Source organism: Salvelinus sp. IW2-2015, linkage group LG4q.1:29, assembly GCF_002910315.2.
Source record: "Salvelinus sp. IW2-2015 linkage group LG4q.1:29, ASM291031v2, whole genome shotgun sequence".
Lineage (NCBI taxonomy): Eukaryota > Metazoa > Chordata > Actinopteri > Salmoniformes > Salmonidae > Salvelinus > Salvelinus sp. IW2-2015.
Genome location: NC_036842.1, coordinates 25,760,134 through 25,776,641, shown reverse-complemented (window position 1 = coordinate 25,776,641; position 16,508 = coordinate 25,760,134). Strand labels below are relative to the sequence as shown.

The 16,508-nt window shown below is 42.1% G+C and overlaps 1 protein-coding gene across 5 annotated transcripts; it reads right to left on the bottom strand.

Annotated features, from left to right (window-relative positions):
- Positions 1–267: 267 nt before the first annotated feature.
- Positions 268–12,812, bottom strand: srek1 (splicing regulatory glutamine/lysine-rich protein 1). 5 transcript variants are annotated; one of them, XM_070442707.1, is made up of 12 exons: positions 12,556–12,809; positions 12,223–12,356; positions 9,797–9,927; positions 9,160–9,348; positions 8,496–8,674; positions 8,002–8,135; positions 7,583–7,697; positions 7,393–7,482; positions 6,873–7,106; positions 5,363–5,434; positions 5,027–5,153; positions 268–1,208 (listed from the first exon to the last, which is right to left on the bottom strand). In XM_070442707.1, the coding sequence occupies exons 1-12, from the start codon at positions 12,681–12,683 to the stop codon at positions 1,047–1,049; spliced, it is 1,695 nt and encodes a 564-aa protein (XP_070298808.1). In that variant the 5' UTR covers positions 12,684–12,809; the 3' UTR covers positions 268–1,046. The 5 variants fall into 5 exon arrangements, with proteins under 5 accessions (XP_070298808.1, XP_023839968.1, XP_023839969.1 ...); XM_023984200.1 differs by having other exon boundaries at positions 6,873–7,016; XM_070442711.1 differs by lacking the exon at positions 268–1,208 and adding an exon at positions 3,016–3,082 and having other exon boundaries at positions 12,556–12,812.
- Positions 12,813–16,508: the final 3,696 nt, after the last annotated feature.

Genomic DNA, 16,508 nt, shown 5'->3' with positions numbered 1-16,508 from the left:
AAAAACTCTGTTTCAAACGAAAATACTGCTGATAAATTGGAGCCAAATTGAACACTTTGTACTGCAGGGTTCCCCATGGCCACTGGGTTCATACAAAACACTGGAATCCACCACCACCAACTAACGAACGCAAAACTACAAATGTAACTTAATTAGGATTGGTAAAACTGAGATTTTATGAATATTACGCTTGCTGTTTGTATCCAAGACAACACCACTCATATCTAACAACTTTTCCCAATTGCTTAAGCAGAATACCAACACGTCTTCATCTTGCATCTCAATAACTTCATAAAGTTTATTATTAGTGTATTTTTGTACAATTTCAGTCTTAGCACTTTGACTTGTCTGCCAGGGAATTGTTAACTCATTCCTGTGTGTCAAGCAAGTTCAACCTCTGTATAATGTAGGGTTGGCATGCTGAACCATGAAGCTGGTTGAAGCCTTGAGAAAGACCTTTCTAACAGCAACAGACACTAGACATCTTGCATTATAAGATCTTCCACATAATATTACTTTATAGAAATATTGATTTTGTAAGAATTTGTAAATAACAGCATTTCTTACATTGGGTGCAAACTAAGATATTGTGCACAAACAGAGACCTTGCATCTAGTAGTAACCAAAATAGATTAAGTGTTGCACGATAGCACAAACACCAAATTAACCAAGAAACAGGAAATCAACCACAAGCATGTTATGTTCAACACAGTTCTTACTGTAGGAAAAGCACACATTCTCCACATCTATAAAAACAAGCTGTGCACGTTAAGGTCTATTTTCAATATGAATATCATGTGACAACAGATTCACAGCAATGGGCATAGGGGGTCAGCATTCTCTTATATAGTCTTACACTAAATACACACACCAAGAAAATGGAACTAGGAAAATAATCAGATAAGATCTATTGGTTTTTGGCACACTTGTGCCAGCCTAGGGAACAGGAAGGGGTGTGTGTGTATGTTATACCAAGGTAAAGATCACAGGAGCTGGATACATAGTGGACTGTCTCGTTCCCATGGTTCTGCCTGGTTTCACACCCATCACTCAGTGCTGTCGGCAAGCGAGGCCGCGTCATCCTCTGTGTTTGTGTTGTAGCTGCCGTTGTGCTGGATGCAGGGTGATGTCAAACCCTCACTTGGTGTTGCCGACCCCTCCCTGTCACTCTGGTAGTCCTTCTCCTCCCTGTCGTAGTCCCTTTCCACCTGATCAAAGGATCACGTTCAAAATTTAATTTCAAATAGAGCAGGCCTTACTATACTAGGTGGATCAACAGAAAACACTAGGGACACAGTGAAAACATTTGAGAGCTAAGGTTACTGACTACAGGACCTCATGTCACTGTACTTCAGTTATATTTATCCTTTGTTTAACCAGGAAAGTCACATTATGCTTTGTTTAACCAGGAAAGTCACATTGAGATTGATATCTATATTTCAAGTACGCCCTGGCCAAGAAAACAGCACATTTAGTCACACAAACACCATAACACACAAAAACAGTGCATTCGGAAAGTATTCAGACCAGTTGACTTTTTCCATATTGTTACGTTACAGCCTTAATCTAAAATTGATTAAATTGTTATTTTCCCTCAATATACACACACACCCACCCCCATAATGACAAAGCAAAAAGTTTTTTTTTTAATTTAGCAAATTTATTACAAACAGAAAACTTAAATATCACATTTACATAAGTATTCAGACCCTTTACTCTCTACTTTTTTGAAGCACCTTTGGCAGCAATTACAGCCTTGAGTTTTCTTGGGTATGATGTTACAAGCTTGGTACACCTCTCACAGATCCTTTCATACTCTGTCAGGTTGGATGGTGAGTGTTACTGCACAGCTATTTTCAGGACTTTCCAGAGATGTTCTATCGGGTTCAAGTCCGGACTCTGGCTGGGCCACTCAAGGACATTCAGAGACTTGTCCCGAAGCCACTCCTGCGTTGTCTTGGCTGTGTGCTTAGAATCGTTGTCCTGTTAGAAGGTGAACCTTCAACCCAGTCTGAGGTCCTGAGTGCTCTGGAGCAGGTTTTCATCAAGGATCTCTGTACTTTGCTCCGTTCATCTTTAAGTTGATCCTGACTAGTCACTCAGTCCCTGCCGCAGAAAAACATCCCCACACCATGATGCTGCCACCACCATGCTTCACCGTAGGGATGGTGCCAGGTTTCCTCCAGACGTGACGCTTGACATTCAGGCCACAGAGTTCAATCTTGGTTTCATCAGATCAGAGAATCTTGTTTCTCATGGTCTTGAGAGTCCTTAAGGCAAACTCCAAGCGGGCTGTCATGTGCTTTCTACTGATGAGTGGCTTCAGACTGGCCACTCTACCATAAAGGCCTTATTGGTGGAGTGCTGCAGAGATGGTTGTCCTTCTGGAAGGTTCTACCATCTCCACAGAAGAATTCTAGAGCTCTTTCGGAGTGACCATAGGGTTCTTGGTCACCTCCCTGACCAACGCCCTTCTTCCCCAATTGCTCAGTTTGGCTGGGCGGCCAGCTCTAGGAAGAGTCTTAGTGGTTCCAAACTTCTATTTAAGAATGATGGAGGCCACTGTGTTCTTGGGGACCTTCAATGCTGCAGAAATGTTTTGGTACCCTTCCCCAGAGCTGAGCCCTGATACAATCCTGTCTCGAGGTCGAAGGAATTGTCTGTAGACCTCCATGGCTTGGTTTTTGTTCTGACATGCACTGTCAACTGTGGGACCTTATATAGACAGGTATGTGCCTTACCAAATCATGTCCAATTAATTGAATTTACCACAAGTGGACTCCAATCAAGTTGTAGAAACATGTCAAGAATGATCAATGGAAAGAGGATGCACCGGAGTTCAATTTCGAGTCTCATAGCAAATGGTCTGAATACTAACAGTACCAGTCAAAAGTTGACACCTACTCATTCAAGGGTTTTTTCTTTATTTTTTACTATTTTCTACACTGTAGAAAAAGAATGAAGACATCAAAAATGAAATAACACCAATGGAATCATGTAGTATGCAAAAAGTAGCCACCTTTTTCCTTGACAGCTTTGCACAGTCTTGGCATTCTCTCAACCAGCTTCATGAGGTAGTCACCTGGAATGCATTTCAATTAACTGTTAATTTGAGGAATTTCTTTCCTTCTTAATGTGTTTGAGCCGATCAGTTGTGTTGTGACAAGATAGGGTTGGTATACAGAAGATAGCCCTATTTGGTAAAAAAACAAGTCCATATTATGGCAACAACAGCTCAAATAAGCAAAGAGAAACGACAGTCCATCATTCCTTCAAGACATACAGGTCAGTCAATCCGGAAAACGACTGGATTGACAATCCGGAAAATTTCTTCATGTGCAGTCACAAAAACCATCAAGCGCTCTGATGAAACTGGCTCTCATGATGACCGCCACAGGTAAGGAAGACCCAGTTACCTCTGCTGCAGATGATAAGTTCATTAGAATTACCAGCCTCAGAAATTGCAGCCCAAATAAATGCTTCACAGAATTCAAGTAACAGAAACATCAACTGTTTAGAAGAGACTGCATGAAATCAGGCTGCAAAGAAACCACTACTAAAGGACACCAATAAGAAGAGATTTGCTTGGGCCAAGAAACACGAGCAATGGACATTAGGTGGAAATCTGTCCTTTGGTCTGATGAGTCCAAATTTGAAAATGTTGGCTCTAACCGCTGTGTCTTTGTGAGACGCAGAGTAGGTCAACAGAAGCACGGAGGAGGTGGTGTGATGGTGCTTTGCTAGTGACACAGTCTGTGATTTTTTTTCAACAGGTCAATGACCCAACACACCTCCAGGCTGTGTAAGGGCTATTTGACAAAGAAGGAGAGTGATGGAGTGCTGCATCAGATGACCTGGCCTCCACAATCACCCAACCTCAACCCAATTGAGATGGTTTGGGATGAGTTGGACCGCAGAGTGAAAGAACAGCAGCCAACAAGTGCTCAGCATATGTGGGAACTCCTTCAAGACTGTTGGAAAGCATTCCAGGTGAAGCTGGTTGAGAGAATGCCAAGAGTGTGCAAAGCTGTCGTCTTTGAAGAATCTCAAATATAAAATATATTTTGATTTGTTTAACACTATTTTGAAAAACCCTTGAATAAGTAGGTGCGTCTAAACTTATGACTGGTACTGTATGCAAAAAAAATGTTGATTATTAAAAAAAAATAATGCAAACATTTTCTTTTACTGTTTTCGTCATTATGGGATAATGTGTGTAGATTGATGAGGGATTTTTATTTATTTATTTTTTATCCATTTTACAGTAAGGCTGTAACGTAACAAATGTGGAAAAAGTGAAGGGGTCTGAATACTTTCCGAATGAACTGTACAACCCAAATTGTCATGTAAAAACTGTGCAATCATTTGTCATAAAGAGAATAGAAAGTGCAGGAGTCATGGTAAAAAAAACATTCTAGTGTGATTAAATCCTCAATTGTAATACAATTTTTGCAAAGAGGTACAGGATGATGGGGCAGCATGTCTAAAAGCTCTCTTGCCAAACTCAGTCCTTACCTTTCAGTTTGCCTCACCTCAGACTATTGATCTGAACTACTCTATTGCACACCACATACTTTTTCTTGGTATTTCATACCTCAATTTAACACTAAAAACTACAAAGGAATATTGCAGGAAAGAATGGGCGAGGCCCAAAATCTCAAAACTAGAATATAGCTATGCGCAAGATTGTTCATACTACACACACACTGTACAAAACAGTCCCCCATGGTTGAAAGTCGCCAAACAAAGTTTACTGTGAGGAACCCCGAGTAAGCTGTCTGCAGATTGTTATCAATTCTGAAGAGTGGAGTTTCACAGAGATTTGATCTTTAGTGCAGTCAGTGAGAAGTAGGCCAGTGTTTTTCCGAGACAGGCTTGGCGACGTGCAGATATTATGCTAATTACAGTGATAAGGACATTACCCTAAAGGACAATGATTATAGACAAATACAGTCAACTTCTGACAAGTGCACTTAAGGTCAGGAGTGGATTCAGAAGTCAGCAATTATAGCATTAGTCTTCTCACCTTCATAGGTTTGGCCTTGAGCTCCATCTTTTCTTTATCTCTGCTGCTCTTCTTCCTGGAGTTGGAACACTCCCTCTTTTCCCTGCTGCCATCCCTTGGTTTCTCCCTCTTCTTGTCTTTCCTCCCCCTGCAAATGTAAATGTAAACACAACCCTTAATGATCGACAGAGTAATGTCATCCAAAGTCTTGTTTGTGCAAATCTTCCAGAGACCACCATAATGCAAGATTTAAGTTACACATGTGTATCTCAAGTTAGGATTCCCACCCTATGGGCTTGGTTGTGGTGGTGCTGATTGTGTTGAATGGTCCCGTTGTACTACATTGTTTTACTGTACCTCTTTGGTGAGGGAGACCTGGCTTTCCTTCTGGGACTCCTAGAACGATCCCTGCTCTTCCTTCTGTGGCCCCTGAAAATAATTTACACCAACATTTCTTAATATTAACTGGGAGTTTTAGTCAATATCGAGAGCTCTCAGACAAGCCTATGGATTTTATTATTGTGTGTACATCAGTTCAGTCCTCATTTTATATAGTGTGTTAGCTGAACAAATAGGTCTACAGTATTTTTGTTCCATCAACAGGCCCTACCCTAATTTAAGTTGTGTGCTTTACTATAAATCAATTAGAAAGGATTCAGCTTGATATACTATATACACTCAGTGGGCAGTTTATTATGTACGCCTCCATAACAGCCTGAATTCTGAGTTTTTCCACTCCTCAATTGTCCAGTGTTGGTGATTGCGTGCCCATAGCTGATAGGAGTGGAACCCTGTGTGGTCTGCTGCAATAGCTCATCAGTGACAAGGACTGACGAGTTCTGCTATCCAAGATGACGTTCTGCACACCACTGTTGTACTGCGCCATTATTTGCGGCCCGTTTGTTAGCTTGCACAATTCTTGCCATTCTCCTTCGACCTCTCATCAACGAGTTGGACTGCCGCTTACTGGAGGTTTTTTGTTTGTTGCATCATTTACAGTAAACATTTGACACTGAGTGCAGTTACATGCACACAATAATAGCCAGATGAATATAATAATTAGATTAAAACGTTTACATGCTTTGCAAGAATAACAATTTCCTAATAATTCTGTTTACATGGACACATCTGAGGAAGGCACAGTGATGCCGAAACGTTGGTAAATACCCATTAAATTGCTGGGAGATTACACATGGAGTGTGCGACTTTCATTATTTTGATAGTTTATAGTTTATTCGCCATTAGTCAGCACCTCCACACAAACTATTATTCTGGGTCAGCTCATGTTTTTGTTATCTACATGGACACATCTGAAATCAGGCTACCTGACGGCACTCTGAAAATGCAGAAAATCACCAACCAAAACAAACGTTCTACCACAGTGAACATTTTATTTTTGGGAAGGATATTTTATTCTTAGTTCAAACATATAAAGTTTGTATGTGAAAACAACTTCTACCTTCAGTTGTTCTGAACACACTTTACTCGTGCTAAAGAGGGAGGCTCGTTCGACTGCTGCTAGCACATGCACAGATCAAATACACAGCTGGAACGCCGATTAACGTGTTTACATGTCCTTTTCACGCACTGGGGTGAAAAGCTCAGGAGGCTGGTCGTTTGAGATACTGGAACCAGCGCGCCAGGCACCGATGATCATACCACGCTCAAAGTCGCTTAGGTCACTTGTTTTGCCCATTCTAACGTTACAATGCCTCAATGCCCGTCTGCCTGCTTTATATAACAAGCTAGGGCCACATGACTCACTGTCTGTAGAAGCAAATCATTTTTTTGTGAAAGGGGTGGTGTACCTAATAAACTGGCAACTGAGTACATTCAGGAAGCATGTATAGTATGGTGTTCTGCTGACCTGCTCGTGCTCCTGGACCTTCGGGATGCACTGTAGCTTTTTGGAGGTGTTTTGGCCTTTTTCTCCCTCTGCCTCCTATCCTCTATAACCCGAGATATATCCTCATTTCCTCTCGTTCTCTGCTCTCTCTCTTTCCGCCTGTCCCTGCAGTACACCAGAAAGTGTGTCACTCCCTCCTTTCCTAGATGCCTTTGATCTGCAAGCTGGTACAATCCATGACAGAGAGACTGGAGCCTAGTGATTCAATGAGTAAACTCAACATCATACTGGCACTGCTGCTAAAACACAGTCCTCCAAGTATTTACCAAATGTTGGGTCCTGGCTTAAAGCTAAAGAAACAAAGAATGCACACCATTTAAGGTGATGTGCAGACTTACAAAATAATATAAACTATACACATTTTGGCTTGAATGAATGCCATCCTCATGACTAAAGATTTCCTAACAGCTTTATTTTATTTACAAAAGCCTTCAGACTTATCTCAAGGTAAAATAGTTGGAGCAGACTGCAGTAGTTCTACCGTGATCTGGAGCGTGAAAGTCTCTTGTGGATCCCCCGAGAGACGTGGGTCTCGCTGACCTTGGGCCGCGACCTCTGAGAGAGCCTGCTTCTGGAGACGAGAAAGCAAAAAAGGGGAGAATTTATATTATTAGACCAAATCAAGTTCACTTTATTTGCCTGTGAGAGGAATTCTCAATCCCGGACCGTACCTCTGCCTAGAACGGGACCGCTTTCTCCTCGTTCTCGAGCGGGAATGCGATCGTGACCGTGTTCTGGATCTCCTGGAACGTCGGGAGTGACTGGATGAGCGTTTCTTCACCTCCTCTGTAACAGGAAGTGATTAGTCAGACTAATCATACCATCAGACCAATCTATGTCTGTGAAAGACATCATGTGATGTTGAAACGTCACTCCTGTATCTATTCCTATACCTGTATTTCCATCTGCAGTTAAGCCTGAGCTTTTTTATTGCTGACTAAATCTGTGCCTACCTTTGAGTTGTGCTTTTAAATAAATCCAATTTAGGATGCATTTGGCTTGGGCATAATCCTTTTCATACCATCCAACCATTTTCACACGAAAAAAGCTACAAGGGTCCCCGTGAGGATGACAGTGGTTGACCTCTGACCTGGCTCTACTATGATGGCGGCGATGGTGGACTGGGCCTCTCTGACCCTCTTCATTACGTCCTCCAGCTCCTTGGCTGCAGCCTGAGGGGTCAGCTCTGGGGGCTTCACAATGGCGTTGTTGGAATGATTAATCCTGACCAAAACACAACGTTATATCACATTAACGCAACTTAGTGAACATCAAGTCACAACACAGAAAGGCAAATCATCACAGACATGGAAAACAATTCACTTAAGAGGCATAAGACTTTCAATTGCTACGTTTGTCGATTCCAAAGACAGCACAGTATTGAGCAACGTGCGGTAGTACCACCACAAAAAATGTCAGCAGGTCATTTAATTTGAATTTGGAGAGAAGCACAATCATTACAATCAATATTCCACGATAACAGTGAACAGGGTAACACATAGGTGTATCCCCACTAATACTATTTTTAGACGAGATACTCAACATATAACGTTTTCTATAGAATAAAAACGTTATGAGACTTACTTCAAGGGTCTGTCTCCGAACATGACTCCGTTAAAGGTCAGCGCTCTGGACACTGAATCCTGGTCGGCAAACTCCACGAAGGCGAAGCGTGTGGGCTGCGTCTCGTCCCCCGCCATGCGCACAAACTTTACGTCGCCCACCTGCTTAAAGAATTCCAGCAGCTGCTCTGCAGTAGTGGTCTACGGAGGGAGAAGAGAGCACATTTTAACATTAATGCAATAAGATACAGATATAGGATCTTAATGTGATCACAATTTTATTGATGAAAATTTCAACGTTAAAAAAGGCTTCTAAAGCCTTAAAAAACAGACTTGATTTGCCCTAAAGTAAAATGTATCAACCCCTACAAAAATATCCATGAATTAGAATCCATATAATAATTCAAATTTCCTGTTTGCAGCAGAATAATTTTCCTACTGTAGCAAACTGGCTCAAATTAAGATCTTATATCTGTAATCGTCATAAGATTATGGCATCATCCTATGACAGATGATAACCCTTCAACTATAAAAAAAAAAAAAAATAACAGAGAAAGAGCTTCATCCACGTGCTAAACCCTAACTTGACTTTTGCGCTTAAATCATGCATTCATGTCAATGGGAAATATATATGAAAATATGAATAGATGTGACAGAACTTCAGTTACACTTAGGGTCCCTGTTACCTGCGAGTTGAGGTTGCCAACGTAGACAGTCCTTCTGATCTCGTTCACCTTGGAGGGATCCACGTTCCCCATGAGGGGGGGCTGGGTGGAGGACGACACCCCACCTGCTCCAGTCACAGCCAGGGCCGACACTGCAGGGTCCAGGGCAGCCGGCAATGCCGCCAGGCTCACTATAGGGACACTCAGCTGCTGCAGTAACACAAACAGAGCAAGATTTACTAGGTAGATGGAGAGGTGGAATAAAGATTGAGAGATTTTCAGGTCAGATGTGCCGCACATAGAAACAGTTTGAAGATATCTTTAGGTTTGATTGCCATTTGTTCCCTCCTGAAAATAAAAGGCCCAAATGTTGCACAGGTGCTGTAGAGCTTAATAAATATGTCTGTGGTAAAGCAATACACCTCCTACTGATCAAAAATTGTATAGCACAGTGTTTCTCAATCTTTTTTTGTACCAGAGGCTTGGCTAGCTATGGCACTTCTTGGAAGACTACTTATATTAAAACTAACACTTGAGAACTGACTAAATATTTGTCACAACTATTCTGTGGGACTGGTCAGCAACATCCCAGAGACCAAAGTCGGTCCGTGGACTGGAAATTGAGCACCCTGGTACGGTCTATTAATCCCAAACTCACAGTCTGTATGGGGGCCGAGGTGGGAAGGGGCAGCAGGCCGGCGCCTGGCATCAGGCTGGGTACAGCAGGAACAGCAGGGGGGGCAGCAGGTGCCAAGAGAGACAAGGCCTTGGCTTCTTCTGGGATCTTCCCTGTGGGACAAGGGGAGGAGTTAGAGCAGGTCATGGCAGGAAACAACCCTTCTGCGTCCTCTATGACTGCAGTATTATAGCCCCAGTATTCTAGAGAGAGAGAGAACATTCCTTCTTCATACAAAGACCTAGCTCTATTGGCTAGTTACTGAGGAGTCTAACAGAGCCGATGCTAAAAAAAGGTTGAGCATCCTCAGTGCGGTTTCCCTCTACTTCTCAAATTTACTGTAATAAGTCAGTCATTTAGCATTCAGGCTATGAACAGACAAAAACGTTAACATGACTTCTTCCTCACAAACGAAAGGAAAATCCTGATTTTTGTCCTCTTTTTTTCATAGATTCAAAAAATAATGCAGAGAACACTTTGAGGTATGGGTCACCTGTACTGGAAACATATTGGTCATGAACCATACGATAGCAAGCATGGGCGCTTTTCCCGTAGGGCGATCGTTTCGCAGTGTTGGAAAGGAGTGCAACACAAGACAACCGTTCATGATGGCTGCATCACTAATAGCACACAGAACATCAGATACAGAAAAGAAGAACATTTTTTAAGAATCTTGAGAAATTCCCAAACGTTAACCAAAACTTAAAACCTAAAGACAACGGATTTGAAATCTTTCCCTTTCTTTTTACTGGTTCAATCTGCCGTTCCTGAATGGAAAAGGGGAAGGGCGCAGTGGGTCTTTCAATGAATCTAGTGGCTTTGTTTTAGAGAAGAAAAAAAACAATTACAAATATTTTAAGGCTTAAGGGCAAAAGCAACAAAAAGTCCATGTAATCAAATTCTTATACTATCAGTATAAGCATCATGTTACCAATGTAAAATGTAAAGGTTCTATTCTATTCTACTACTTATTATAAGTTAATGATACTTTCTCCTAGTGAGTTTAAGGTTTAGATGAGCCCTATATTTTAAATCCTAACCATAGACCAAGAGCAGGAGACAAAGAAAGTAAAATGTGTTAGTCATCTTCATGGCAGCCCATGTGTGATACACATTCCACCTGGGTGCCATGGCAACCTGGACAGAACTCAATCACAGACTGTGAAAGGAGAGAGAGAGAATGAGCGAAAGAAAGAAAGAGAAGAGGTGAGAGAAAGAGAGAGGAAAAACCAAAAATAATAAACGGAAAAACAATATGCTAGGAATAATGCAATAGTGTAGCTAGAGTCTAGAGGGAGCAGACAAGGCAAGGGACAACATGTGAAAGTAAAAACTAAAAGAAACCAACCAAAAAAAAAGAAAGAAAAGAAAGATAAATAAAAAGAGACAAGGTGTCCATCTTGGAAGGTTCAGCGGGCTTATTCTCCTTGGTCACATTCCCCCCTTGAAGGCAGCGGTGGCCCCAGCGGGGATAGTGGCTTGGAAAACAATGCCTGACTCAGGCTAGTGTAGTGTAACAGCTGGGCCAGTCTAGTCATCTGATATGCACACATAATCACACAGAAAAAACATACAAAACCAAATTAATAAACTCAGTAGCCATCCAGCACTAAGTTAACGTGGACAAAAAAGCATTTCAAGTGAGAGAATCGGTTAGATAAGGTGAGACCACTTATTTTATTTTTTTGAGAAGCTATACGCTAAATAACGGAACAAGAGAAGGTTCTAGAAGACAGGGAGATTAAGCAAAAAAAATAAAAATATGAAACAAAATAAAAAGAGAGAAAAGAAGTAGTTAATTATTTAGTATGTTATTCTACCATATCCTTGAAATCACCTCCATATCACTATGCATTATACCCATAACAATCACGTCAACCTTTGTCATGAACATCAGAATCCGAGTCAAGTGTTATTTCGCAAGAATATGGATGATGTATTGCCAGACCAACATAAACTGTCATTGAATACAGTGATGTGGTACTAGTCTATGATTTTACTCTAAGTGTCTGCTCCTGCTACTACTACAATGTGCCTTCCATGGTCCGTGCAAATGATCATGTTATTTTCATAGTGTAAAGCCCCATGACAAAACACACTGCTTATATCTAGCTAGTTGTGACAGGTGCTTAGGATAAATTGAGTGCTCAATGTGGATTAGGCCATCTTGGATCTGGGATACAGTGCAAGTGCATTTGTGTTCATGTGTATTCCTAATGGAAACCAACACAGCAAAACACTGGAAAGAAACACTTGCATGTACCTGCTATTTGAATGTAGGATACTAACGTTAGAATTTCAGCGGTTTCACCAACCACTAGACAACACAATTTCACAGGAAGTGTGTTGACTACACAAAACATTCATTATGTCAACATCATCACTTGAATGAATTTGGGCATACTCACCTTCTGCACATGGGACTACGATCAAAGCTCTGTCAATAAATACAGTGTTGGTTAAATGTTGCGCCACGCCAACACTGGAAGGCTCTCGATACTTTATGTAACATACTTTGGACGAGAAGGGGAGTGGTGCATTGCTGTAAGAGAACACAGACATGTATTAGAAATTACATGGATGTTGAATGAACACAGTTTACAAGTCAACGTTAGTTATACATGCCTATCTATCTACATTAAGTAAACTCCGGTAGCTAACTGCACCAATGGTAAACGTGCGGAGTAGGCCCTTGATCCCGGGTCTTTCTTTATTGGGCATGCCGAATTGATAGCGCTTACTCCGGGGGGTAAAGACGTAACTCCTCGACGTCCCCAAGAAAGCCGAAGAGAGTGCGCATCTGCTCACTACTCACGGCAGACGACAGATTGGTGATTTGAATGACAGCGGTGCCTGGAATTCCACTCATTTTTCGCAATACTTCCTCTTGAAAATGTACAGAAAATCGTATTTTATGACTACCTGAACGTTAATTCTAGAAAATGGTTACAGGGGCAGCAAAGACAGTACCACAGATAGAACAGTGAACCAGACGTTTCACCGGATGTATAAATCTGAAGCATCCGGTTGGCGTGTCCCACTCACAACCAAATATGGTGGTGAGGGGAAGCGGCTGTGGGAGAAGATGGAGCGAGAAGGATTTTGGACGATAGTCTGCTAATTTTCTCATCAATGAAACATTTGAGTTCAATACTGTTAAGAAAACTATAATCTGTTACAAAGTGGATTACGTTTTGTAGACTTTACCCGTTACCGAAGTTTCCCCCCAAAATGGCGTTGTTTAAAAGGAGTGCAAGGGCGAAATTAGCAATTGCACACACGCACTTCACAGAGTAGGCGTACCCTAACCGGAAATATGCAAACACATGCTAGAACGAGCCAATATAATCTCGCTAGCTCGTGCTTGGCTCTGGCCACCTCCTTATTTGTTCTGCCCACCCTGATTAATTTGCTCCCATTGGAAACGACAGGCTATGGTCAATCTTGGGTTAGTTTAGCAAATCTTTGACAGTAATGCTGAAAGATCTTGATGTCTCCACCGATTGCTGTGCGAACAGCGCCTTCGTGTGTAAAGGATGTCTCACATCAAGGGTCTTTTTTCAATTAGATATCATCACCAGACTGCGTCCTCTCTCATCTTGAAAAAAGTCACAGTTAATCGAGGAGACTGAACGTGGATGGAAATGCTATTGCTTGAAATGAGCCGGTCCTTCTCTGCTCGGGGCATCATTAGGCAAATTAAGTTTACAGGGATGCATCCCAAAATAAATGTATAAAGTGCAAAAAAAAATGTTGTGCAAGACATTTTATAGATAAAACAATAAGTAGAATATTGTTTTTAAAAGTCTATATGTTTTTCTCTGATGAAACAAAAGCTGATTCAAAGGGGGTGTGGAAAATTTTAAAATTATTCTGCGGTACACGTGAGTATCCTCGATGAAAGGTGGCTATCGAGTGGAGAACACTTCCGTTTGCCTACTAACAAACTGACACACTCCTCGACCACTTATTGGTTTCGGGTCATGGAGAAGAGAGGACAGGTGAGGATAGACTTTTGCCCAATGAGAAAACCCAGAGGGGAAACTTTATAATTACTAAATAAAATCTACATTGGAGACGTTTCCATGGCAAAACAAAAAAATGGATCGCCAAGGTGGAACCAAAATATTATGCATCTGGAAGAAGCAGGAGCTGTGCACCCTTTCTTACTTAATGGCACAGTGAACTTGCTGAAACTAAGGGGTTTTCTTGTTTGGGCAAAAGACCATCCTCTGTCCTATATCCTCCAATATGTGGTCGATGAGTGTCATTTCATTAGTAAGCAAACAGGAAGGGGGCTGGAAGGGGATACCTTCATGTCAAAATAGCAAATGGAGTATGAGGAGTGTGTGTATCAAAATGAAAGTATTGGGCGTGTGAAAAGGAGTGGATGTGTCAAATGCTCTGCTATAGGTTAGACCAGGGCTCTCCAACCCTGTTCCTGGAGAGCTACCCCCATGTAGGTTTTCACTCTAACGCTAGTTGTGACTAACTTGATTCAGTTTATCAGATGTGCTAGATTAGGGTTGGAGCGAAAACCTACAGGACGGTAGCTCTCCAGGAACAGGTTTGGAGAGCCCTGGGTTAGACGGGTTTGATTAAGCGGTGTTATGTAGCACTATATTTCCCGTGTCCCAGGTAGTGCTGAGGCTGCTGCTGACCCCCTTAAACAGCTGCTACCGCACAACTTCCCCCTCTTGATTTTTCTCGGCTCATTCCAGAGAGGATTGCTTGGTAAGAGTGTATAAGCGCAGAAGTATACCTGCAGCTATTCAATAGCTTGGAGCAAGCTAGCTAGCTAGCCTCTCCATCTGGGTGGTCTGCTGTCACCCCCATCGGTTTGACTTGTGCCATCTTGTTTGGGTTTTGTCCTTGTTTTTATTACTTGTGACAGTTTTCGAAATTGGGCAATACTCGGTTTGGTCGACCAGTATTGCGGTGGTTAGGGTTTTTCTTAAGCCGGATGTACACTACACAATTTTGGCCCCGATTTAGCTGTCCCAGACAAGTTTTTGAGATCGAAGACAAAGCCCCCCGCCTTGTTGTTGCCTACTTGGGACGCGTGGCCATCAATAACGCTCGTTTAATGTGAGCGGGTCAGAAATGCAATCTGGGGCTACCGATCCGGTCGTTGAGCAGTCCCAGACGTCCCGATATTTTCAAACATGTTTGATGTTATCAGCACAAAATCTGCAATGCTCTTGTAGTGTGAGACGTGCAACGACAAGTTTTGAGAACGTGATCAGCAATAGCCAATGAGAGCTCACCAGAGAAGAAGCCAGTGAGACGATGACGATGTTTCGCATCCCCTAGAATGTGTAGACTCGAGTAGGAGCGATGACTATTAGTATGCGTTTCTACTTGCCGTTATCAAAGAGCCACAGAGTAAAATTGTTACAGCTCTGAAGTTCACAAGCAATGCTATTCAATTCAAAATGTTGGCACGAAATTTCAACTCCTTTGAGGCTGCTTTGAGCCACAGCTCGTTCTAGTTACGTTAACAATCTAATCACATCATTGTTTTGGCGAGACAGCGTGGTGGTATGGAGAATCCTCACGACCAAGTAAAGAATTTTACAGTGTGTGACACCCTGTCTGTGCCAGATTGTTCAGTGTGCGCACCACTACTTGGCAAGACAAAACACTACAGGAAAGATGGTTGTTCAATGTGAGAGGCTCAGCGAGTGTGGAGAACGCATAAAACATTATATTTGAGAAGCATTCCAGTAAATGCTGTACGGTCACTGCAGATGCCGGATTGACCATGCAGAGCATTTTAATCGCACCACACCCATATTTTTTTTTTAAATGTGGAGGGCTCCGCATTGACATGATTGGACGTGCTACCTGTCCCAGACCTGCTGTTTTCAACTCTCTAGAGACTGCAGGAGCAGTAGAGATACTCTTAATGATCGGCTATGAAAAGCCAACTGACATTTACTCCTGAGGTGCTGACTTGCTACACCCTCAACAACTACTTTGATTATTATTTTTTGACCATGCTGGTCATTTATGAACATTTGAACATCTTGGCCATGTGCTGTTATAATCTCCACCCGGCACAGCCAGAAGAGGACTGGCCACCCCTCATAGCCTGGTTCCTCTCTAGGTTTCTTCCTAGGTTTTGGCCTTTCTAGGGAGTTTTTCCTAGCCACCGTGCTTCTACACCTGCATTGCTTGCTGTTTGGGATTTTAGGCTGGGTTTCTGTACAGCACTTTGAGATATCAGCTGATGTACGAAGGGCTATATAAATACATTTGATTTGATATGGTTGGTGGCAATGGTAGATCCTGTATAAACACAAACTCACTTCCTTGAGAACTTCCTTCACAATAGCTCTGCTCAACTGCTCTGCGAACTGCAAGAAGTATGAATACCATGACTCATGCAGAGGCCGTATTGTCATAAATGCTGTATGGCCAATGCAGAACCCGGAATGACCATGCAGAACCCATATTGACCATGCAGAGCCTTTAGGTGTTGCAAGGCACACCAAGATTTCATCTCTCACAGGACACAGAAATCTTGCCTAAACTCTTGTGTGTTCAACCGTGAACCAACTATGCAAAATAGCTAACTTACTGAGCACAATTATAAACACACTTTCTCTTAAGTCCTGCCAACCTCAAACCCCATGTATAAAGCAAGAAATATGCTATAAACGTGGTGTCAGTTACAGCCGACCCACACGTG